The following is a 27,448-nucleotide window of genomic DNA, read 5'->3' on the forward strand; positions in this document are numbered from 1 at the left end:
GGGAGATCATTTTGGTTTATGGAGACTAAATCATTCTCAGTCCCAAGATATCAACACCAGAATTCCTCTGGTTTGGGACCAGGCCAGATCATCTTCTGCCTCTTTATCACTCAGTAGTCTCAATCAGCGTGGATAATGATTGAGTATTGTTTCATGTTCAGTTCCAATCACAATGCCTTAGAAGATGAACACACACCTGAATGTAACAAGGCCAACCTTCAGACATTTGTCTGTCTCAGTAACATCTCTGCCATTCAAATACCAGCTGAGGACCATCTCCAACAAGAGAGAATTCAAACCACATACCAAAACACTATCTATAGTGCCCTGTAAAAGTGTTCGGTCCCCAATACTTTGTTCACATAAATGAGTATTACAACCAGGGATTTTGATCAGTTTAACTGAGGATTTTTATTTGTGAATCACATGCTCTTTTTAAAAAAAAACCACGGTTGAGCCCAAAAAACCAGGGAAGATTGTAAAACTAAAAATTTAAAAAACTTAAATGTGAACAGTTCAAAAATATTCATCCAACTTTGCTCAGTACTTAGTTGAACCCCCCCCCCCCACCACCACCACACACACACAGCAATTACAGCAGGTAATCTTTTTACATAAGTCTCTATTAGCTTTGCAGAAATGTGATGAAGCAAGATTTGCCCATTCCTCTTTGAAAAATTGCTCAAACTGTGCCAGGTTAGTTGGGGATCAATGGTGGACAGTAATCTTCAGGTCTTGCCAGAAATGTTCAATTGGGTCAAGGTCAGGAATCTGACTAGGCAACTCAAGGACATCAATTTTCTTCATTTGAAGCCACTCCATGGTTGCTCTGGCAGTGTGCTTTGAGTCATTGTCCTGCTGAAAGATGAACTTCCTCCTCAGTTTAAGTTTTCTGGGAAATGCTAACAGGTTTTCATTCAGGATCCCTCTCTCTGTATTTAGCATCGTTCATCTTCTCATCAATCCTGACCAGATTTCCAGTCCCTGTTGCTGGAAAGCATCCCCATAGCATGATGCTACGTCCACCATACTTTACAGTAGGGACGTTGTTACCTAGCTGATGTGATTAGATTTACATCACACGTACCACTTAGTGTTGAGGGAAAAAGTTCCACTTTTGTCAAATCCAACCACAAGACCTCCTTCCACATCTTTACAGTATTGTCTAAGTGATGCTTTGCAAAACCTTTATTGCAAGGATATGTTTTTTTTTCCAGCCAGGATTTCTTCCTTGCCACTCTTCCTTAAGTACCCTTTCTGTGCAAGACTCTGGAGATTGTGGAGCCATGAACATTATCTCCAAATGAAGCCACTGACGTCTGCAGCTCACTCAGAGTGACTGTTTCATCACAGTAGTCTCTCTTACAAGTGCCTTTCTTCCCTGGCATCTAAGTTTAGAGAGACAGCATGTGGCTGTGGTTTCAGATTTTTTCCATTTTCTCATGATGGACTGCACTGAGCTCCAAGGTATGTTCAGTACCTTTGAGACGGTCTTGAACCCTTCCCCAGATATGTGGTTCTCTATTATCATTTCCCTGACTTGCTTTGAATGCTCTTTTGTCTTTGTTTTAGTTTGGCCAGTTGAAAATCTTCCAGATTTTTTGACCTTACAGTGAGAGGTGTGTATTTATTCAGGAGATGCTCCAATTTTAAACATCAACAAACTGGGTGAGTTGGCAAGCTAATATATGGTATTGATTTTGGACAGTATCTGTCAAAGGGTACTGTCTATGAGGGAACTGCACAGCTCGGAGAATACCTCCACCGTGCCATGAGACAAAGCAGCTTCAATGTAAGGAAGGACTGGGAAAGGCCCAACCAGCTACATCCACAGTCACTTCAATGACCCACACCTGCCAACACTGCGTTAAGACTTGTGGATCACTGATCGCCTCTTCAGTCACCTGAAGACCCACAAGTGACCAGGTCAACCACCAGGAAAAGAATCATACTCGACCATGAGTGATCTATGATGATGATGATGATATGATATTGTACCTGAGGAAAGTTAGTGCAGTATTTATAAAGGGAATGAATAGTTTTATAGCTTCACAATTTTGGTTTTTAATTTTTAGTAAATTGGTAACAGGTTGTGGAATGCTTCTTTTGATATGACATGATGGACAATGTTTTGTAGGTTAGCCCAGAAAATCCTACAGTACTTCAATGCATTTTAAATTTAGACACTGAGACAGTAAAATGTGAGTATAGTTGTGTGGGCTGAATACATTTCCAGGGCTCTGTAGATAAACACTATGGTTTTTAGAGCAGGTTCGAAGCACTGTATCCAGCAGTAAGTCGCTCAAATCCTAACACCACCGAGCCTTTCCAGCATCTACAAGATGCAAGTCAGGAGAATGGGAAAGTACCCTGCATTGGGCTGTATTTCCTCCAGCAAACGTGAGGAAGCAGACAAAGAACTGGTTACTGTCCAGCACCTACAACATACGTCCAGTTTTCATTATGATTACTTTCACTATATCAATCCTTTTTAAAATTTAGAATGGGGTTACAACAAGACTTTTTAATGTTTCTGAGCAAAAACACAATTTTTTTTTGAGCCATGGCTATCTTGCTTTCTTTCATGCCATTCATAAACAAAATCGTCATTTGTGCCGTTTTTTTTGCTTCTGATATGCTTGCCTTCCTCAGGTGCAAAAGTTCATTTGTGATCATAATGCCTACAAATGATTCAAATTCAATAATCTTCTTATCATTCCCCACAGTATGAGCCTATTCATAACAAAGGAATCCAGCTCTATTTTTAAATGACTGCTTTTACTTGCACTCACATGCTTAAAAACATATGAATTACCTATCTCTGGTGTCCAAGCACACAACCATTTAGAGCACATCTCCATACAGTTCACCACACTTGTGCTCTGGGAACATCAAAACCAAATAAACCAGTCTGTGGACTTACTATTTCATCCATTTTTATTTTTGGTCTTTCAGACGTTTTGTTATTCAATCTGATTTATTTCCTTTGATATCTAATGCTTTCTGAAATTCTATTGCATTATCTATTGCAAATTCTATTGAATATGTTGTGATTTGATAAAAATTCAACTGTCAGTCTAGCACCATAATGAAGCCAACAGTGACTGCACCTTCCCCTTCCCCCAGCACTGAAAAATCCGTGCACTTCTTGTCATTCACTAAATTAAACTCATAACATACAGTACATTCACTACATAAATAGCACAAATTATCTATTCATGACATAATTGCAAAGATTATAATATGTTAATCCTTAGCATTTTTTTTAACTTCTTGATCTACAGATGACAGGTCTTTCATTGCCAAGAATTACATCACTGAGTTATACAGCCCTGCAGCTCGATACTGCACATCCTGTTGCTAAGCAACTAAGCTTTGCCAATTATTTTACCATGGAGACAGAAATCAGACTAATTTGTAATCTGAGAAAATGCTGCAACTGTAAAGACAATGTGGAAGAAAGGAGGTAATTATCCAAATATCACATACTATTTTTAAAAAATATGTATTTTTTGATTTGTAGATTATAGCCAGAAAAAAACCTGATTATTTAAATGGTTACAAGTGAAGAATTTTATCCTATTTCCAATTAATGTCATTTCAGGCTGTTCAGGATAATGAAGTAAAATGAATAAATAATTTAAACATATTTACTGCAACACCTATTCAGAAAGTGGCTATTACACATTGCCTTGTGAAGTGTGAAGAAAGTAGCTCACATCAGCCATACGTTATAAAGCAGTCTCCCCAAATGACACATCAGAAGAAATGGGAGTAGATGTAGGTCATTCAGCCATTTGAGTCTACTCAGCCAGTCAATAAGATCATGGCTGATTTTTCACCTTGATGCCACTTCCCTGTGTAAACTATGTGCCCCAGATTCCTGTTAATCTATTTACCTCTATCTTGAAAATTCTCAGCAACCGATCCTCCATCGCCCTTTTGAGTAGAAAATTCCAAACGATCTCTGCAATCAGTGTGAAGAAATCTCATCTCTCAAAAGCTGACCTCTCAGTTAAGGTATGCGTGAAGCTGGGGTTCCAGGGGAAACATTGATCTATCTTTTCAAGCCCCATCAGAATCTAGCCTGTCAATGATATCAACACTCATTCTTCTAAATTCAGCCTATAGATAAAACCTATCTATTCTCTTATAAGATAAGCCAGCCATCTCAGGAATCGATCTGGAGTTGTCACAGGTATATCCTTTCTTTGATTGAGAGAAAGGGTCTGTACATAATATGCCACACATCATTTCACCGGAGTCCTAAATAAATGGGGCATGTTATCTCTATATGTAGTTTTTGCCCTTCTGCTTGCTTACTGGTTAATTTTCAGTCATTTACAGTGTATAAAAGATCACCCTGAAAACCAACACCTTTCAATTTCTCACCATTTAAAAAAAATTCCACCTTTTTCTTTTCGTTCTACTAGAATGCATAGCATCAAATTTTGAGAACTGACTTCGAGCTTAGTGGCATATGCACAAACAAAATTTTGTGCAATTAAAAACTCACTCACAGCCACATAGCACCATTGGCAGCATTCAAAAGAGAAACATAAACTATATACAATTTTTACAAAAATAATGCAATTAGAACAAAAAGAAACCCTCCGCATTAGTACATATAATCAGTGGGCATAGTGCCGCTAAACCGTAGTGATGATGAGAGCTTGGCTGCTTGGTTCAAGGAGCCAATGGCTGAAGGTTAATAGCTGCTCTTGATCCTGCTGGTGTGGGATGTCAGGCTTCTATACTTCCTGCCAAATGGTAGCTGTGAGAAGATGGCATTCTAGATGTTGAGGATCTTGGATGATGAAGGTTGTGTTCCAAGAAATATGGTCAATAGTGAAGAGGGCTGTAACTGTGATATATTAGGCATGGTCCACTACCATCTGGAGCTCCTTATGCTCCTGCGTATCTGAATTATCATACCAGACTATGATGCAACCAGTCAGGATACTTTCAAGATTACATCTGTATACGTTTGGAAGAGTATTCAGTGCTCTGCCACGTCTCCCTAACCTCCTAAGAAAGTAAAGATGCTTTCCTTTTGATGGCATCTATGTGCTGGGTGCAGAACAGGCCTTCCTGGTCTGCCCCAGGAAGTTAAAGCTGCAGACTCTCTCCCCATCACCGATTCCCCAACTCACACTGGTGCATGTTTGCATTCCTTGTCCTTCCTGATGTGAGCAATCAGCTGCTTAGTTTTGCTGACATGGAGCAAGAAAATGTGGCTTTAGCACCACTAAGCCAGGTAGAGTGGCGGGTGCAGATACGTCTCTACCAAAGGAGGTGTAAGGTGCTCCTTCCCTCCTATAGCCTGCTGGTCACCCTTGCGCAAGGTGTAGCACCTGCTTAGCCCCCAAGTCTTCTTTGTTGTGTTCTGTGCTGTTTTGTGGAGCATTGTGGGCATGCTGTGTTACCCCCCACCCCACAAAATGTGGCGACACTGGCAGGCTGTCTCCAGCACATCCCTAAGAATTGTTGGTCGCTAATGTAAACCATGCACTGCTTTTCACTGTATGTATCAATGTGCATGTGATAAATAATTCTAAATCTGAATGTGAAGTATTCACCACCTACTTACAGCAATGGGTGGCAGGATGGAGATATGTCTCTACCAAAGGAGCTGCAGGGTGCTGCTTCCCTTCGCTAGCCTGCAGCTCAGCCTTGGGCAAGGTGTAGCACCCGCTTAGCTCCTAGATCAGGGTCATGTGAAGCTATGAGAGCAGGTGGTGGATTGTCCTATGAGCAGCTGGTGCATATCACATGTCCTGGTTATGCAACCACTGACGCCAGGCAGAAAATCTCTGAAGATAATAGCTGGGGCCACCCGTCTTGCAATGCCAAACCCCTACTGTAGAAAAATTTGCCAAGAACTATCGTGGTCATAGAAAGACCATGTCATATGACATGGCACCTAACAAATGAGCGAAACCAAGTACTCTACCTCACTCCAGTAAGCTAACTCATCACCCCCTATGATTCATCCAACAACAGTAGTGTCACTCGGCAAATTTGCAGATAGCATTGGAGCTATGCTTAGCCACATTGGATGTATAGAGAGTAGAGCAGGGTCCCAAGCTTTGAAGTGTATCCATGTTGATGATCATTGAGAAGGGGATGTTGTTACCAAACCTCACTGATGTGATTTACTGATGATAAGGCTGAGTATCCTGTTGCAGAGGGAGATACAGAGGCCCCGGTCCTGAAGCTTGATAATGAATTTAGATAAGATGATAAATTGGTAAATGGATTTTTTTTCATATTTACTAAGGTACAGCAAAAAACTTGTCTTCATACTATCCATACAGATAAATTCATCACAAGAGTGTATTGAGGTAAAACAAGAACAGGGTGCAGAATAAAGTACAGAGACAGTGAAATGCAAACTAAGGTGCAAGGTCATAAGGAAGTACACCGTGGGGTCAGAGTTCAGTTTTATTGTACTAGGCGAACATTCAGCCGCCTTATATCAATGGAGTAGAAGCTGTCCTTGAGCCTGGTGGCAAATGTTGTGAAACTTTCGTATCTTCTGCCCAATGGGAGCAGGGAGCAAAGAGATGATCATATTGAACACTGAGTGTAGTCACTAAATAGCAGCCTGACATATGAATTCCTGTTGTCCAGATGGTCTAGAGCAGAGTGAAGAGCTAGAGAAATTACATCTGCTTGTTGACCTTTTGCAACGGTAGACAAATTGGCGTGGATCCATGTCAACTGAGACAAGAGCTGATTCACACCATAACTAATCTCTCAAAGCACTTGATTACATTCAGTCAGACACTTTCTTGGCCAATCATTTATCTACCTCATTTCCCTCTGAAGCCTCCCTGCCTTTCCTCACAGCTGACACTACCATTTAGAGTTGTATCATCAGCAAATATCTTTCTCAATCAGCATCTCTCGTTTAATTACAGATTAGTTAAAAGTATAGTCAGGTTTATTACTTGAATGTGGATTTAAATAAAAGAGGGTGGGGGGCGGGGTTGAAACAGGATGAAACACCATAAAGAAGAAACAATGTGTACAGGGATAGAGAGAAAAGAGTGGCATAGTACTCTGGAAAGAGGAGAAATCTTATATTTGAAGAAAGCATAGTAGTGTTGGAAGTGTATGTGACGAATAAGATGAACACCGAATGAAATAGAAGATAAAGGACAGATGGAGACCTAGTTTAAATATAGACAGGAACAGGGAAATAACATTTCTGATGAGAATGGATTCAGTGGAGATAGGAAAGAGAAGAATATACACTGATAACAAGGATACAGCTACAAAGCGAGGAAAGGAGTGATATTAATGGTCAAAGGCAGAACCTTTATGGTTATAATTAAGGAACAGAAGAGGGGTTCTTATATTGCTGGGTTTAGACCACCAATCACCCAAACAAAGGGAGGAGAAAACATGCAAGCAAATTTGAAAAAAGTAAAATTAAAAATAAAACTGATTTGTTTATGGTTGAACAGGTAAGGAGGATGAGCTGGCTACTGGTGTAGTGGCATCCGCACCGGACTTTGAGGTGAATGGTCCTGGGTTCGAATCCAGCTGGCTCCTTGCACGTTTTCCATCCATGTGCTGGGTTGAGCATTGAGCCAGCAACGTGCCCTCGTAAAAAACAGACTCTCAAATAAGCGGCAAGGTTGACGCCCGATGCGCCACAAGGCGCGGAAAGGGAATAGCAACTAGGATAAGGATGGGAAGAATTCTTGAGAAATGTACTTTGAATGGTTCTTAAAACAATTTTCCAAGATGTGGTTCTGGGATTTCAAATGGATTTCAGTGCTAAAGTCTCTGGAAAATTGTGATCATAATATCATGAGGTTGAGAACAATTATGGAAAGATATAGTCAACAGTGAAAACACTCAAATGAACAAAAAGTAATGTTAGAAAAGTAAAAGACAATCTGCATAATATATATCCATCAATTTTCACAATTCACGTTTCTAATCATTAAAGGGTAACTGGACATCAATGCAAAACATTTTCAGATATCCTGAAGTTGAAGATAAATGCAAGATTTTCTTTTTACAACCAGGATGGATCATGTTTATCAGTACTCATCAATATCGCAGCTGTTCTCATTAAATATCTTAATGTGGAGAATTGTTACAATAGGATACCCATCACATCGGACAATTTACAGGTTCTTATATCATCATTTACTTGATGAAAAAAAAGAGTGCAACATTACCAAAAATGAAATAGATCTTTTCTTTAATATTTACTTATTCTCTTCATAAATACATTGATAACTAGTGGTGCCAAAATCCAGCTATTAGCAAACTAGTTGTTCAAACAAGTACAGTATTCATATAACTGTAGTATCTGGCATTAAGTATCTAAATACACAATTAATAAAGGATCCTCAACTACATTAAAGAAAATTGTTTTCCTAACCAGAAATACCATAACTTTAGACTGTTCTCTAAATGGTATTATTTAAATGTGTTTAACTTCAGAATTTTAATAGGTTTTCAATGTGAAATTTACATTATTGCTGCTAACATATTGCTTTACAATGTTTCCAACCTTAACATCTATGTATTATGCATCAGCCGTGTTCTCTTTTTTAATAGCTCTAACCTCATTTTATTCATAACTGTGGATGTTAAGCTTATACAGGTAATGATAACTTCAATTTAAAAACATATTTTGTAGAGAGCAAATGGAAAACTTGGAGACATTACTTGTTAATTCTGTGCACATTTGAAATTATCCCATGCAACAGAAAGAATTCTTAGCTAAAATACTGAAAAACTGACTTTTTATAGGCCAACTATTCATCATTCAAGAGAAATGTATAAAGTGCAGTGAAATTGTGCATCATCACTTAATTCTGCTCACCAGACCTGGAATATCTCACAATTAAGTGCCAGCCATTTTACCTGCCGTGGGAGATTTCTGTGATTATTTTGGCAGTGGTGCACATTCCATCTCAGGCCAGCGTCAAACAATCTCTAGATGATCTGAGCAATGGGATCAACATGCACAAAACAGCATAACCTGACACCTTTACCATCATTTTGGAGGACTTTAACCAGGGCTGCCCAAAAAAGTCACTAAATAAATATCATCAAAAAATCACTTGCAATACAACACACTGGACCACTGTTACACCACTATTAAGAATGCCTATCATGCTAGCCTTCACTTTGCAAAGTCCGATAACCTGGCTGTGTTTCTACTCCCTGAGTACAGGCAGAGACTGAAGACTGCAGCATCAGTAGTGAAGACCAAGAAGGTATGGACCAGGGAAGCACAGGAGAGCTTACAGGACTGCTTTGAATCACTGGACTGGACTGTATTCAGGGATTCATCTTCAAATCTGGACAAGCATGCTGCAGATGTTACTGACTTCATTAAAAACTGTGTGGATGAGTGTGTGCCTATGAAAACTTGCTATATACCCCCAAATCAAAAGACATGGATGAACCAGGAGGTACGTCATCTGCTGAGGGCTAGATCTGTGTCACTTAAGTCTGGTGACCCAGTTCAGTACAAGAAAACCAAGTATGACTTGCAGAGGTTTATTTCAAGAGTGAAGAGACAACTCTGCCAGTCTTTGCAGGACACTACTTCCTCCAAAGCGAAACCCAATAGCATGAATGGCAGTGATGCTTTACTACCAGATGAGCTCAACACAGTCACCCTATGATCTCTGTCTCAGAGGCTGATGTTAGGCTGTCTTTAAAGAGAGTGAACCCTCACAAGGCGACAGGCCCTGATGGAGTGCCTGAAATCTTGTGCCAACCAACTGGCAGGAGTATTCAACAACACTTTCCATCTCTCACTTTTACAATCGGAAGTTCCCACCTGCTTCAAAAAGGCAACAATTATACCAGTGCCTAAGAAGAGTAGTGTGAGCTGTCTTAATGACTATTGCCCAGTAGCACTCACATCTACGGTGATGAATTGCTTTGAGAGGTTGGTCATCACTAGAATGAGCTCCTGCCTCAGCAAGGACCTGGACCCATTGCAATTTGCCTATTGCCAGAATAGATCTATGGTAGATGCAATCTCAATGGCTCTTCTCACGGCCTTAGATCACCTGGACCGAAAAACACCTATGTCAGGATGCTGTTCGTTGACTATAGCTCAGTGTTTAACACCATCATTCCCACAGTCCTAATCGATAAGCTACAGAAGCTGGGCCTCTGTACCTTCCTCTGCAATTGCATCCTCAATTTCTTAACTGGAAGACCACAATTTGTGGGGATTGGTGATAACATCTCCTCTTCACTGTCGATCAACACTGGTGCACCTCAGGGGTGTGTGCTTATCCCACTGCTCTACTCTCTCTATATCCATGACTGTGTGACTGGGTATAGCACAAATACCATCTATAAATTTGCTGATGATATAACTATTGTTGGTAGAATCTCAGATGGAGATGAGAGGATGTACAGGAGTGAGATACACCAGCTAGTTGAGTGGTGTCACAACAACTACCTTGCACTCAATGTCAGTAAGAAAAAAGAGTTAATTGTGGATTTCAGGAAGGGCAAGATGAGGGAACACAAATCATTCTCACTGAAGGATCAGAATTAGAGAGAATGAGCAATTTCAAGTTCCTAGGTGTCAATATCTCTAAGGATTTAACCTGGTTCCAACATATTGATGCAACATATCAAGGCTCAGTGCTAGGACCCCAGTTGTTTACAATACATATTAATGATTTAGACGAGGGAATTAAATGCAGCATCTCCAAGTTTGCAGATGACACGAAGCTGGGCGGCGGTGTTAGCTGTGAGGAGGATGCTAAGAGGATGCAGGGTGACTTGGATAGGTTAGGTGGGTGGGCAAATTCATGGCAGATGCAATTTAATGTGGATAAATGTGAGGTTATCCACTTTGGTTGCAAGAACAGGAAAACAGATTATTATCTGAACGGTGGCCAATTAGGAAAAGGGGAGATGCAACGAGACCTGGGTGTCATTGTATACCAGTCATTGAAGGTGGGCATGCAGGTACAGCAGGCGGTGAAAAAGGCAAATGGTATGTTGGCATTCATAGCAAAAGGATTTGAGTACAGGAGCAGGGAGGTTCTACTGCAGTTGTACAAGGCCTTGGTGAGACCGCACCTAGAATATTGTGTGCAGTTTTGGTCCCCTAATCTGAAGAAAGACATTCTTGCCATAGAGGGAGTACAGAGAAGGTTCACCAGATTGATTCCTGGGATGGCAGGACTTTCATATGAAGAAAGTCTGGATTGACTAGGCTTATACTCACTGGAATTTAGAAGATTGAGGGGGGATCTTAGTGAAACGTATAAAATTCTAAAGGGATTGGACAGGCTAGATGCAGGAAGATTGTTTCCGATGTTGGGGAAGTCCAGAACGAGGGGTCACATTTTAAGGATAAAGGGGAAGCCTTTTAGGACCGAGATGAGGAAAAACTTCTTCACACAGAGAGTGGTGAATCTGTGGAATTCTCTGCCACAGGAAACAGTTGAGGCCAGTTCATTGGCTATATTTAAGAGGAAGTTAGATATGGCCCTTGTGGCTAAAGGGATCAGGGGGTATGGAGAGAAAGCAGGTACAGGGTTCTGAGTTGGATGATCAGCCATGATCATACTGAATGGCGATGCAGGTTCGAAGGGCCGAATGGCCTACTCCTGCACCTATTTTCTATGTTTCTATGTTTAACTATAAAGGCGGGATGCAGCAACTATAATTCATTAGGAGTTTGAAGAGATTTGGTTTGTCAAATAAAACACTTGAAAACTTCTATAGATGTACTATGGAAAGCATTCTGACAGGCTGAATCAGTCTGGTATGGTAGGTGGGGGCTACTGCACAAGACTGAGAGAAGCTACAGAAAGTTGTAAAATTAGTCAGCCCCATCTTGGGTACTAGCCTCTGTAGTGCCTAAGACATCTTCAACGAGCGATGCCTCAGAAAGGTGACATCCATTATTAAAGACCCCATCACCCAGGACACGCCCTCCTCTCATTGTTATCATCAGGAATGAGGTACAGAAGCCTGAAGGCACACACTCAGCAATTCAGGAACAGCTTTGTCCCCCCCTGCCATCCGATTCCTAAATGGACATTGAACTCATGACACAGCCTCACTTTTTTAATGTATATTATTGCTGTTTTTGCACTATTTTTGATCTATTCAATATACATTTATATACTTACTATAATTTATTTATATATTATCAGGTATTGCATTGTATTGCTGCTGCTCCTAAGTTAACAAATTTCCAACACATGCCAGTGATAATAAACCTGATTCTGATTCAGAAACAGTTGCTTTTATTATTCTTAGGTGTTTTCAGCTAATATTGCTATCAGCAAGCTTGTGGGCAGGCAATAACTTTCAGAATGTAAAGCTGTTTCAATTTTGTGATTCTACATTTGAATAATTTGATCAATGTCATGGTCAATGCATCATGCTTACAAGGAGAAAGCTGACCTTGAAGGTGAGATGCCCAAAGCTCAGCAACATGATTTACCTCAAGTCATGTCTAGTTTTGATGGCACTAGCAATGGTAATTGTATACTTCACTTCATCGAGAAGGCTTTGAGAACATTCTTCAACCACTTTCACCTTTTCATATGTCAAGCTCGTTACTAGAGGACAAATGGGGAACTGCTTAGCCTATGCTGTTTCCATTCCAGAGCCAAAGCCATTGAAATCTCAGTTGCCAAGCTGCAGTATACAGATTACCTTTGCCGACGACCAGAGCTGATTGTGTACTACAGAAGGAACCCCTATTGACATCAATGGATCAGGGTTTTAGAGGGTGAATAGCTTTAAGTTCCTTGGCATAAGCATCACCAAGTATCTCACGTGGTCTGTACATACCGGCTGTGTGGTGAAAAAGGCACAACAGCACCTCTTTCACCTCAGATGGTTGAAGAACTTTGGTATGGGCCTCCAAATCCTAAGAACTTTCTACAGGGGCACAATTGAGAGCATCCTGATTGACTACCTGGTATGGGAACAGTACTTCCCTCAATTGCAGGACCTTCCAGAGAGTAGTGTGGACAGCCCAACGCATCTGTAGATGTGAACTTCCCACTATTCAGGACATTTACAAAGACGGGTGTGTATAAAAGAGCCCGAAGGATCACTGAGGACCGGAGTCACCCCAACCACAAATGGTTCCAGCTGCTACCATCCAGGAAACAGTACCGCAACATAGAAACCATGACCAACAGGCTCTGGGACAGCTTCTTCCACCAAGCCATGAAACTGATTAATTCATGCTGACACCACTGTATTTCTATGTTATAAGGTTGTATATTTGTTTATAAATTACTATAAATTGCACATTGCACATTTAGACGGAGACATAACGTAAAGATTTTTACTCCTTGTGTATATGAAGGATGCAAGTAATAAAGTCAATTCAATTCCCAAATTATCATCAACTCAAACGTACAAGAGACTTTGTAGTGTCTGCAAAACAAAGGTGTCTACCAACCTCCACTAGCTGTACAACACTATCCTTTGAAGTGTAAAAGTCCGTAACAAGATCCTGGAAAAAATGACCTGATTTTGGATGCTACCTCTCAATATTAACGCTGCCAAACTTGAGTTTATTGTCATTTACAAAATTATGTGCATACACAGGTCCAATGAAAATTTTACTTGCATCAGCATCACAGGAACATAGCATCAGATACGTATTTACAAGAGAAACGTAAATTATACAAGAAAAACACAATTAGAACAAAAAATGTCCATTGTAGTGCAAAGTGGTCATAATGTTGCTATATTAAGGTTGTTAATATGGTTTTGCCAGTTAGTTCAAGAACCAAGTGGTTGAAGGGAAGTAGCTATTCCTAAACTTGGCGGTGTGAAACTTCCAGCCTCTGTACCTGCCCAATGACAAGTGCGAGAAGATGCCATGGCCCAGACTGTGGGGATCTCTGATATAGATTTTGTCTTTCTGAGACAGTGCCTTATGCAGATACTTCTAATAACAGGGAAGGACACATTGAGCTGAGTCCACTACTTTCTTGAGCTTCTCACATCCCTGCACACTTGAATTGTTGTACCAGACTACGATGCAACCAGTCAGGATAATTTCAACAATACATCTGTAGTGGTTTGTTAGCATTTTCTGATATTCTACATCTACTTCTCCTTCTGGGAAAGTAAAGGCACTGGAAAGTCTTCCTTGTAACTGGATCTATGTGCTGGGCCCAGGACAAGTTTATCTGATACGTTAGCACCCAGGAAATTAAAGCTGCTGACTGACTGCGTCACCAATCTCCCAGGGAAAGGAGGGTGAACATGTAGGCATAAGCTTATACTCTTTTCCCTTCCTGATGTCAACGACCAGTTCATTAGTTTTAATGATGCTCAGAGAGGGGTGGTTGCTGGAACACCACTTGACCACTGCCCTATTTCACTCCTGTACATTATACCTGTGATTGTCCAAAGTTACTGGTGTCATCAGTAAATTTGGAGATGGCAATGGAACTGTGCTTAGCCACACAATCATGTGGTCATGCAGCCGTGAGGTGACGCGTGCTAATGGTCAATGAAGAGGACATGCTGTAACTGATCCTAACTAATTGAAGCATATGATGAGGAAGCTGAGTTGCAGAGAGGGCTACAGAAGCCCAGGTCTTGAAGCTTGATCTACTGCACAGCTGTGATCCCTGTCCTCAAATCATCTTCTGAGTCCTGAACAACTACAGCAGGAACATCAGTTTGCTGGAGAGAAACCACCAATGCTGTCTCATTTAAATTCATTGGCAGGCTCAGTAAACCAACATCGTAATGCCTCACAGGCTAACATCCCCAACTATAGCTGTAAATAAATTCTACTTGGTGGGCCACATTGTTTGCACATCTAAGAAATTCTTAAACAGACACATTATTCTGAATGCCTTTACAGCAAGTGGTTACAAACTGGATATAAGAAATGATTCAAAGATGTTCTCAAATCTGAAAATATGTAACATCCCCACTGAAATGGGAATTTCTGATCCATGATCACTAAACATGGAAGACCAGAGAGAGGTCTGTGAGGCTGAGAGAGGGGCAGAGACAATATTTGAAAATTTTGCACATCTAAACCTATGTTGATATGTTAACACAACACTTTTAACCAATGGTGTGGGACTGTCTTTACACACTTATGAAAATCTGAATTTTCCATAATCTACCTGGTAAAGTACACTCACACATTCCTTCACACTTATCAAACACAATTTCCCTTTCATTAAACTATTGTTCTGCTTCATCATCAACTATCCTCTTCAAGATACAAGATGGTTTAATGTCGTTTCCAGTACACAAATTATAGGAGAAGAAAATGATTGTTACTCCAAATCCGACACAGCACAAACAAAAATACAGTAAGATGAAGAGCATGGTAATTTAAGAAAACAATAAATATAAATACACAAGATAGATTATATGTAGTGCCTATAAAACATATTCACCCCCTTTGGAAATTTTCATGTTTTATTGTTTTACAACATTGAATCACAACAGATTTAATTTGGTTTTTTTGACACTGATCAACAGAAAAAGACTTTTTCATGTCAAAGTGAAAACAGATCTCTACAAACTGATTACAAATAAAAAACACAAAATAATTCACTACCTAAGTATTCACCCCCTTCAAGTTGGTATTTAGTAGATGAAACTTTGGCAGAAATTACAGCTGCCAATCTGTATGGATAGGTCTCTATCAGCTTTGCACCATCTGCCCTTTCTCTGCTCACCCTAATTATTTCCCAAATCTCATCAGGCATCCCTTTTCCAAAATGTCTGTAACATGTCCTACTGGAAAGGTGAACATAAAGAGCCATATGTTTACAAAGTTGGTTATATTGAGGTGGGAGATCATGGGGGGAGGGGGGGTGAGGTCAGGCAATATAAATGAGGGAAGAACTTAAGATGCGAAACAAAAAAATAACAGGTCATCTTCCCCATGTGCTGTAGAGTTTTAACACTTGTTGTTTTCCTCTTTAGGCCTTGATCAACGTTGATTCTACATTTTGTTTTTTTTTAGCCAAGCCAAGATTCCTCTTTTAAGTATCTTAATCCATCATAGTGAGAATTCCTCGACTTCTTTCCTGTTTTGCATCTCTTCTCTAAAGCCAAGTACCAAGATCAATTTAGAATCCAGTTTTAATCTCCAAAAAGCTACTACTCAGCAATGGTTACAAATCAAAGCTGCTTGTCCCTCTTTGTGCATTAACTCATCTTCCTTATTATATGAATTCATATACAACACCACTAAATTCAGTTATTTACTGTTTTCTCTGACATGCTTTAGTCACTGATATACGCCCCTTCTTGGGATTCACTTGATTTGATCCAAGTTGCTACTCTGGATTTAAGACCTCATATAGATTTGCCTTTACTTAAACACTAAACTCTTGCCTTTCTTGGACTAATTGAAATCTTTTTACACATCATCTCCAGCAGAAAATAGTACAGTATGTTCTTTAAACCAGTTGGGATATGCATTCTCGGGCCCTTCTACCAGTCCAAAAAAGTCCCCTTACCAGCAAAGCATGCAGTAATACTCTCTGCCCATTGGCAAACTCTAAACCTGTGTCTAACATAACATACTTCAAAACAAAGCAAACCACTTGCTTGATATCCCATTCACTATACTGAACATTCATTCCCTCCTCCACCACTGGCCATGGTCCCCATCATCTACACTGCTCTTCAGTTACTCACATAGGTTCTTCTCACCACATCCCTCAAATTAATGTGGACTGTGGACTAAGTACTTTCCTAGAAAAGACTTCAAAGGTTCAAGGCAGCAGGTCACAATCACCTTCTCAAGGGCAATGTAGGGATAATCAATAAATGCTGTGCCCAGATCACAAAAGATAAATGAATAAAAATCTAGCTGCCTCCTTGCATGAGCACCTCTCACATCAATGAAACACAGTGCCTGTCCTTTGAACTCCAATTCAACCACTTTGAATGAAAACTCTTGTAGATAGTCACAATGTAGGCATGTTCATTGGGATTACAGGCATGGAACAAGTTCTGCTCTAATAGCTTGATCTGACCTTACTCTGGGTTTTAAAATATCTACAGTTTTATGTAAATACTTCTCAATTTTTAAGTTTAATATGAAACTAATTGATTAAAGATATTTAGCTTTTTTTAAATTTGCAAGTGGAATGTTATAGATTCAGGGTTTACACCACAGCTATCAAGTTATCACTTTTGATTAAATACAAGGCAATATAATAATTTGAAACGAACACTAAAAGACTATCATAACTTTAAATATTGCCTATTTTATGAAAAAGAATACAAGTGGTAGAGTTTAAAAGAATCACTTTCCATTCCCTCACCACATTCTCAACTGCCCACTTCACTAATAAATCATTAAGCTAATGCTACGACCAGCGATAGAAGGACAAATGCGGTTCAGGGCATCAAGAAATAAGCTCTTTCTTTTTTAAAATTGTTTCTTAACCTATTTTATACACAAGAGGAGATCTGGCCTCATTAGTTTCAAATGACAGGCAGTGCATCCTCTGTCAGTGCAGCACTCCTTTAGATATGTGTTGAATCATTAGCCTAAACCTTGTACCGACTAACAGGAGTCAGAAATTAACCTATAATTTTCAGGCACAAAAATACAAATGCCACCACAACTGACTGCTGAAAGACAAAAGGGGTAGTGATCTTCTGCATAGAAGATGAGCTAAAATGTGACTGCACCATTGTGCAGCTCGAAGAACTACTGCCTGACATCTCCAGCTTCAAAGCCGGCTCCTGGAGAAGTGTGAACGTTATTCATCTGAAAGTGTCGTTTTCCTCCACGTGCTCCAATTTCATTCTACATCCCAAAGGAAACATTGGCTGCTGTAAATAGCATCTGGTATATAGGTGGTTGGTAGAATCTGGGGCAAGTCAATGGTGAAGAGGGGAGAGTAAAAAAGAAGATGAACTGGTGTAAATGGTGGTCAGCATGGACTCTGTGGGCCTTGCTATATCACTCAATGTACACATAAATGGACACAAATGATATCTGAATTACAGAAACATCATGATTTAAATGGTCCTGAAAATAAAGAGCAGGGCCAGCTGATAACGGTGAAGTATGCTAGTGCTACCTGCTGTGAGAAGTAATTTACTGATGTAATCTGCTACACAAGAACTGATTCAGAGATGAAATGAGAGGTTGAGCTATCAGAGATACCAGCTGAAGAACTGCAGAGCAGCAATCAACTTATGACTTAATTCACAGAGGAAAAAGCTTCTCTGTAAATTTCTGGTGATTTGCGCACAAATTGTTGCAGGCATTGTTCAGACGCTGTCATTTACTTCATCAAAATCTGCTCTGGAATTTGAACACCTCTTCTGTTGAAAATGTCAAAACTTGCTGCATATGATGGATTAAAATATTCCAAGATCTTGGTGCAAACCAAATATCACCAGTTTCTTTTAAAACTTTAAGTGCTGTACTATTTCCAACTGAGAGGGGTCAGCACAGATGCAACACTTACGTCTGAGTCAAGCTTTGTACCAGAAACTTGAGTACCATTGCTAGGATTCTAATCCTGTGCAGTTCCGAGGAAAATTGTCTACAGCAGAAAGCGCTATCTCTTGGATGAAACATTAAACTAAAACCTCAAATGACACACTAAGAATGGTTTGATGGTTTAACTGTCCATCTGGTGTGCCAATTTGAAAGGGGGGAATAAACAGCTAAGTTCTTCTATGTAATGTGGCCAATGCCTCAGCCAGCAGGATGAACTAATCGGAACAGTACTATTTACTACTTCCCCCAGTACACTAATCGGCCATCATTTTTCCTACATCACAACAATGAAGATGCTTCAGAAATCTTTCAGAAGTCATGAAGGCACTGCATCATTTCAATGAAGTATTTCTTATTCAAGTGTACAAGATAAAAATTCAACCAAATATTTCAATCAAGACATAATTACAAAGAATAAGATATTATGGAATGCTTTCAACATTGATCATCACTCATCCCGTGATCAAACGACTTCTTTTAAAAAATTGAAAAATATCTATTAGCATCCAAGAACATAGAAAATGTTTATCCCTATTTACCCCTCATGTCCACCCCCACTTCAAATGTAAATAGGTTAGTGATTGCTACAAAGACATCATGACTACTGACTATTGATTGTAAGCTGGGCATTTGTTTCTCTATCACAGAACAGCTGAGTGTTGAACATTACAGTGTGGAAATTGCTTCAATTGTACTTTTCAGTGGAATTAAAATACAATGTGCTTGCAGCAAATGGCTCCTGTGGAATGAGGAAGCCTACAATCTTCAGCAACGTCTTGCACTTTCTCCACCTGCTGGAGAAATGTTTTAAATTTCTTTGTAGAGAAGCCATCTCCATACTTAGCCTAAAAAGAATACAAATGTAAATTTTAAATTAGAAATCTCAATTTTAAAGCCAAGTTCAAATTGTTCTTGTCCCATATTGAGACCACATTTGTGGTTTCAGATTTTAATGACAGCAGCTTATTGAATTGCAGAGTTAAAATCATTGATCCTTGCTCCAGTACAGGTGGAAGAACTGCTCCCTAAACAACACAACTTGCCACTTCCAAGTCACAAGTGGTGCCCAAAAGGTATCAGGCCCAGTTTCTTTACAAATGTCTGCATTATGTACATTCATCAAATTGTTTCAAGATAACAAGGTTGACATTATCATTTACTATCATAGGTGAATACTCACTTAGGCAAATTCATACTGATTGGGTTACAGGACCAAACTCATTTAAATTATGCTTATGTACTGAAAAAAACTGAAAATGCAGCTTTCATTATTATTTAATCTTTCATTATTTCAAATATATGAGTATACATTTATTGCCTTACCAAAACAAAAAACAATATATCCTTGTAAATTGAAATTCCAATCAAAGTGTGCCCATGAAACAATAAATACTGGACTAAAGGACTTGTTTCCATGCTGCAATAAAAGTGATGTCAACAAATATTACCGTTCTCTGATACTTTGTGTTCATTAAAAACACAATAAGAATATGTTTCACTTTCTATTCCCTTCAAGGAGGTCCACAATAAAATCTAATAACATCTACAGTCATATTTGTGAAGCTAGCTAAAAATGATTTCTTGCTTTAACAAAAAAGTCAAATTTTGTTTCGGCATTTCATGAGTCTAAAATTTTTAATTCTAATGATGGTTATTATTTTTTGTGAATTAATTAGTTGAAGGCCTACCTCAGGCAATACAGTGGTAAGGGTTTTTCTATTGCAAGGCATGTTAAAATCATGAATCAATTCCCTTCAAAAAGAAAACTTGTGAAATTTAGGTTATTCTCTATTATAGTGGTTAATTTAAGATGGATTCATGCTCATGTATGGTTTTGTTTAGAACTAAGAAGAGATCAACCTGAATGATCATAGAATCACATAATCCACAATAATGTTGCCAAGATTAGTTCCTTTGCAGAATATAATTAATGGTCCAGAATTACTTTTCAGCCATTCACCAAAATACTTGACCTCTTACTGTGTTTCCTGATTTTAACAGATTACTGAACTTATTAACATATTTAAACAAAGGTGACTTACCACTCTGCTCCATCATGGAGTGAGACACTATTACTGATGACAATCGTTCAAATAGATATCCTGGAGCAGGTATCACTCAAGCTGATCAGAAATTATTTATAACAAAGTGTCTGGAACATGGCTGAGAGGACTTAAATGTCTCTTTTCCCATTGATTTCTCAAAGTGCAATATTTCAATTAATTATTGCTTCCTGGGCTTATTTTCACCAACGGCAATTCACAGGAAGCCTCTTGATCTATATCTGATAAATAGACAATAGACAGTAGGTGCAGGAGTAGGCCATTTGGCCCTTCTAGCCAGCACCACCATTCACTGTGATCATGGCTGATCATACACAATCAGTACCCTGTTCCTGCCCTCTCCTCATATCCCTTGACCCCGCTATCTATAAGAGCTCTATCTAACTCTCTCTTGAATGCATCCAGAGACTTGGCCTCAACTGTCTTCTGGGGCAGAGCATTCCACATATCCACCACTCTCTGGGTGAAAAAGTTTTTCCGCATCTCTGTTCTAAATGGCCCACCCCTTATTCTTAAACTGTGGCCTCTAGTTCTGGACTCACCCATCAGCGGGAACATGCTTCCTGCCTCCAGTGTGTCCAATCCCTTAATAATCTTATATGTTTCAATCAGATCCTCTCTCATCCTTCTAAATTCCAGTGTATACAAGCCCAGTCGCTCCAATCTTTCAACATATGACAGTCCCGCCATTCCGGGAATTAACCTTGTGAACCTACGCTGCACTCCCTCAATAGCAAGAATGTCCTTCCTCAAATTTGGAGACCAAAACTGCACACAATACTCCAGGTGGGGTCTCACCAGGGCCCTGTGCAGCTGCAGAAGGACCTCTTTACTCCTATACTCAGTTCCTCTTGTTATAAAAGCCAGCATGCCATTAGCTTTCTTCACTGCCTGCTGTACCTGCATGGTTGCTTTCATTGACTGATGTACAAGAACACCTAGATCTCATTGTACTTCCCCTTTTCCTAACTTGACTCCATTTAGATAGTAATCTGCCTTCCTGTTCTTGCCACCAAAGTGGATAACCTCACATTTATCCACATTAAACTGCATCTGCCATACATTTGCCCACTCACCCAATCTGTCCAAGTCACCCTGCATTCTCATAACATCCTCCTGACATTTCACACTGCCACCCAGCTTTGTGTCATCAGCAAATTTGCTAATGTTACTTTTAATCCCTTCATCTAAATCATTATGTGATTTAGATGATCAAAAGTGATATATCTCCCGTAATATTTATATCAAGTGTACATCAAATTAATTGCATGCAATTTTAGCAGCGAATTAATCCAACAAGTGAAATTAGGTGCTACATATTGCATCATTTTTACCAGAATGGAATAAGAAAACAATGATATAATTTGACCAAGACCAGTGGATGAGTCGAAAACACCATCTTGCTTCAAATTATAATAACATGGTACCTGTTATAGTTGCAGCTTGGTTCCCTTTTGAAGTACATTTAACAAATACTTACGACTGAAGATTTAATCTCCTACCAGTTGAGGGACTCCCCGAAGGAAATCATACAGCTCCTGCAGATGTAGCCACAATTTTTACACTTGAATTATTGATGTGGGTCTAGAGGTTAAAATTTCCTGATTTTTCAAGCTTGACGTAACCAGGTATAGCACTGGAAATGCACACGTTAAGCAAAACCAGTGCTGGGGTTGTTGAAAGTAGCTTATTGTTGCTGGGGGTGGGTGGCAATACATTCCAGTGATGGTGCAGTTTGCATATCATTGGTGAATTATACACTCCTGTAAGGATTATCCATAGTAGCAAGATCAAAGGTAAGGTACCAGACAAACGTAACAACAACAGTCCAGGTGAGTGTACTGTAGATGCCATGCTACAAAGTGCTGCAGAGACAAATGAAGGCTGCAACAGAGGAGAAATACTAGATGACTTGGACCTGCTTGCTTTTGGACATGTGCCTCTTTTCCAAGATTCACTGAGATACAGCTCTGTCACAGTCTTCTTACATTAAACAATATTCCAAATGCTTTCATCAGTGGAGGTAAATATCCAAATCCACTTACCAAACCCTACGGCAATGGACAAATGGAACTGTGGCAAATGAAGTGAGATCTCCAGTTCACAAACACATTTGCAGGTAATGGTATTCTGAGATTGGGTGGCGGGGTGGAGATTCTGTACGGCTCTACCAAAGGAGGTGTTAGGTGCACCTTCTCTCCCTTAGCCTGCAGGTCACCCTTGGGCACCTGTTTAGCCCCCAATCGGGGCCACGTGAAATCATGGGAGCAGGTGGCGGATGGTCATTTGAGCAACTGGTGAATATCACAAGTCCTGGTTATGCAACCATTGATGACAAGCAGACGATCTCTGAAGACTATTGATAATGGCCAGGGTCTTCCATCTTGTAAAGATACTGTTCAGAAGAAGACAATGGCAAACCACTTCTGTAGAGTTTACCTAGAAAAATCTATGATCACCCATGTCACATGACACAGCACATGATGAAGATGATGATGATAATGATGATGAGTACAATGATGAAAATTTTGTCCATGAAATGATGGAATAAACATAGCGGGGTGAGAAGGGAAACTTGGTTAGTGACTCTTAAAGAACCCTTATGCCCAACCCACTTGCTGACAAGCCTGGAAAAGGTGTCTCCAACAAAGATTATAACCTAGTCTGTACTTAACTCAAGAAATCGTGATTTCTTAATTCAGATCCCACTTAGATCTGAAGTTGGAAGAACAATACTCAAAAATATCAAGGGAGGCTGAGAAGAAAGTTTATCTGAAGCTCACAGAGAAAGAATCAATGGTGATCATGGCACAAGATCTCGTTAAGGAAGCTCTTAAAAGTCTTCAGATCTAGGAAGCAGTTTGTCAGACAACAAAATAGATGAAAGATCAAAGCTCCTGAACCAGATGGCACACTTGCTGAGGTCTTCAAAAATCAGTAAAGCAATGGCCAATGAATTCCACTCACTGCATCTCAAAATCTGAAAATTTCTGCTCAGCTAAGGAAATTCTTTTTTTCAAAAGAATAGGCAAGTTCAATTGTGATATCACCCTCTTCTGTATCACAGGAAGATCCTTGTGCAATTACAGCCTGTTCACTCTTTAGACCACCCAGAGGAACAGTAACTGATTGAATAGGCTTTTATGGGCTAAAGGATCCATCATAATGTCAGAGTATGGCTTTTATTACTTTAATCAAAGCCTTTGGCTGTCAGCCGCAGGTTCTTAGAAAATCTTCTATTGAAAATAGACTGCTCAGAAAAAATACCTCAATCTTAAAATTTCTCCATGATTAGATGAGTATATCCATCGCATGAAATGGCCCTGCCACAGAATACTTTACCATACAAACTGGAGTGTAAGCACATCAAATCTTCCCCTTCCACCTGCCCCCTGACCCAATCTCACTCTCCATCAAAATGACATCTACTAAATGGGAGCAGCACGAAATGAACAGAATCCTCCTCAAGTTCTCCCAAACTTAAGCCAACACCTAAAGTTACATTTCTTGAACTTCACTATACCAACAACTGTACTCCTGTTTCACATACTGACAAAGCCCTGGAAGACACCACAAAATTACTTCTGGCAAAGATACCGGATAAGGATTTGGCTGGCTAAACTAAAAACAAATTATGCTTGACCAGCCTGCTCCAGAATGATCAGCTCAGCTGGGAAAGACCACCACTGATAAAAAGTCATGAATTTTGCACACTTCTTACATGTTAGTAGTCATTCCTCACAGAAAGCTAAGAGTAGATCCAGCGTAGAATCTGATGATAGCTTTACATTTGGTAGGCTAAATCACTGAGTATTAAATGTCCATATCATCAGAATGCAAGAAAAGCTCCTGGTGTCCAAGGCTATACAAATCTTCTCACTGTCAGCGAAACTTGAATAACATACAAGAACTTGCTGAGCAGAAATACCTTCATCAGTCCTACTTACAGAGGATTTTTGATTTAAAAAAAAGAGAGCACCATTGCAATGGTACCAAAGTAAGACATTAAGGAGGCAGAGGGAATTGTTTAAAGACTCCCTCAAACATTTAGCAATATAAAGACCAGAAAACATGTTCTCACCCATAACATCAATTATTAAGGTCATATCATAATGACAGAGATCTCACACTTGAGTAGGGAAAACAGCAGAAAAAAATGGAAAATTCAATATTTCTACAGCATGGCCCTTTTATCCATTACTGTCTGTAGTGTTTGCCAGTAAGAAAGAATCAAACTTTCTGACCATCTACAACTTTTATCTCATCTGTGGAGGAGATAGTCCTCGATCCTGAGGGAGCACTATTTCTCAAATGTAATTTGAGAAATTTGCTACTTTTCCATGACTTTCTACTGCAACTTCTAAATGAAACACATTAAGAGTACCTACAAAATCATTAAAGCCACCTCTTATACAGAACATTTTCATTTTATTGATGAATCAGCCTTGCTTCATGTAACACTGCATATTTATTGGAATATAAATAAATAATGTACACCCATTTTGCAATGGAAATGACAAGCTTGAAACAATTCTACTGATGTTTTCGCAAAATAATTTTCAAACATACCTTAAAATTGCCTAAATGAATGACATTGAATATCCGAACTAATAGCCCATACTGCAAGTTTCTGTGTATACATACTTGGATTCATCATGGAAAACTGTTAGCCAACTGTTCAAGATGTTTGAACATTCTACAGTATAGCATTCACGTTTAACAACTAGTTTTGTTTGTTTCCTACATGCAGCTGGTTTTGACAAATTAGAAGATATTCTGATCTTTTAAGCATTCTTAGCAGCATGTAGAAAACAAAGATTGCTGCATTTCATTTTACTTCTTCTCAAGCTTCTTCATTTCATCAATTACCTGAGTAATCATTAATAATATTATAGGCACACGAGTGAATCTGCAGATGCTGGAAATAAATAAAAACACAAAATGCTGGCAGAACTCAGCAGGCCAGACAGCACCTATGGGAGGAGGTAGTGAAGACGTTTCAGGCCGAAACCCTTCATCAGGAGTGAAGTAACATGGGATGGTCGAACGAGGATAAGAAGTGGGGGGAGGGATGAAGTAGAGAGCTGGGAAGTGATAGGCTGGAGGGAAATGGGCTGGGGGAAGGTGGAGAATTATGGGAAATAAAAGAGAAAGAAAGGTAGGGCTGGGTGGAGATTATAGTGAGGGGGGAAAAAGAGAGAGAAAGAGAACCAGACTAAAATAATAGATAGGGATGGGGTAAGGGGGGGGGGGCAGGGGTATCAACGGAGGTCTGTGAGTTGGATGTTCATGCCGGCAGGTAGGAGGCTACCTAGGCGGGAGATAAGGTATTGCTCCATCGACCTGCGTGTGGCCTCATCTTGACGGTAGAGGAGGCCATGGACAGACATGTCAGAGTGGGAGTGGTCTGTGGAATTGAAGTGTATGGCCACAGGGAGATCCCGCCACTGCTGGAGGACTGAGCGCCGGTGTTCGGCGAAATGGTTTCCCAGTCTGCGACGGGTCTCCCCAATGTATAAATGGCCACATCGGGAGCACCGGATACAGTATATCACCCCAGTTGACTCGCAGGTGAAGTGGTGCCTCACCTGAAAGGACTGTCTGAGGCCTGGGATGGTGGTGAGGGAAGAAGTGTGGGGGCAGGTGTAGCACTTCTTCCATTTACAGGGATGAGTGCCCGGAGGGAGGTCGGTGAGGAGGGATGGGGGGGAATGAATGGACAAGGGAGTCGTGTAGGGAGCGATCCCTGCGGAAAGCCGAGCGTGGGGGGGGAGGGGAAGATGTGGTTGGTGGTGGGATCACATAGGAGGTGGCGGAAGTTACGGAGGATTATGCGTTGGATCTGTAGGCTGGTAGGGTGATAGGTGAGGACCAGGGGGACTCTATCCCTGGTGGGCTGGCGGGGGGATTGGGTGAGGGCAGAGGTGCGTGAAATACGGGAGACGCGATGGAGGGCAGAGCTGATAGTGGACAAAGGGAAGCCCCTTTCTTTAAAAAAGGAAGACATCTCCTTTGTCCTAGAATGAAAGGCCTCATCCTGAGAGCAGATGCGGCGGAGGCGGAGGAATTGAGAGAAAGGGATAGCATTTTTGCAGGAGACAGGATGGGAGGAGGAATAGTCTAGGTAGCTGTGGGAGTTAGTAGGTTTGTAGTAGACGTTGGTGGATAATAATATAGCTTTTTTTTCTCTACTGTAATTATTAGTACAATTTTAAGAAAGGCACTCTACCTGTTTCCCATCTAAGGTGTACAAACGTTTAACTGCTCCAGAATCCAGCTTGATGGCATCAGTGATATCTGTGAGAACCTGGTCAAACGAATGTGCAGTCTTCTTATTCAGCAGAATTCTTACAGCTTTCCGTGGCTTCACACCACTCCTGATGATGGTCACCAGCTTGGGTCGGATGAAGTCTTTGTTCTCTTTTGCCTCAGCAGCACTTGCTTTGCTGCTGCTGATAGATGTTGGTGTGCGTCCAGCTGCGGTTGCTTTGACGTTCACTGACCAGTTAGGATTTACATTCTTTGTGTAGTCCATCTTCCGAAATGGTTCAACAGATGCACACACATAACTTTCTCCTAAGAAATGACAATGATTCTATTCAACACATGCACAGATAATGTTTGCTGTAATTAGATACAACTCTATTGTGGCAATTTATTCAGATTAAAAGCATATTAGGCACCTATAAAGTAAAAAGAGAACATCTAGTAATATTAACCAGTCCTTATTTCTCCTGCTCTTTCTCAGAACTAGCACACAAGAGCTTACAACTAGTGAATATTATAAGGCAAATTCTATGTGTAATTATGGCCCATCAAAGCTCATGTAATGATGGCCTTCATATATGATTCAAGTCTATCAGGGACGTCTAGATATTCCCTTAAG

The 27,448-nt window shown here is 40.1% G+C and overlaps 1 protein-coding gene across 3 annotated transcripts in view; it reads right to left on the minus strand.

Moving 5' to 3' along the window:
- dclk1a (doublecortin-like kinase 1a) overlaps positions 1–27,448 on the minus strand; it is a 281,096-nt gene that overhangs the window by 242,255 nt on the left and 11,393 nt on the right. For all 3 annotated transcript variants that reach the window (XM_073043890.1, XM_073043891.1, XM_073043893.1), the window contains exon 3: positions 26,792–27,138. In XM_073043890.1, the coding sequence (XP_072899991.1) occupies positions 26,792–27,138 (347 nt within the window). The remainder of the gene's footprint in view (positions 1–26,791; positions 27,139–27,448) is intronic.

This window comes from Hemitrygon akajei, chromosome 4 (genome assembly GCF_048418815.1).
Source record: "Hemitrygon akajei chromosome 4, sHemAka1.3, whole genome shotgun sequence".
NCBI classification, from domain to species: Eukaryota; Metazoa; Chordata; class Chondrichthyes; order Myliobatiformes; family Dasyatidae; genus Hemitrygon; species Hemitrygon akajei.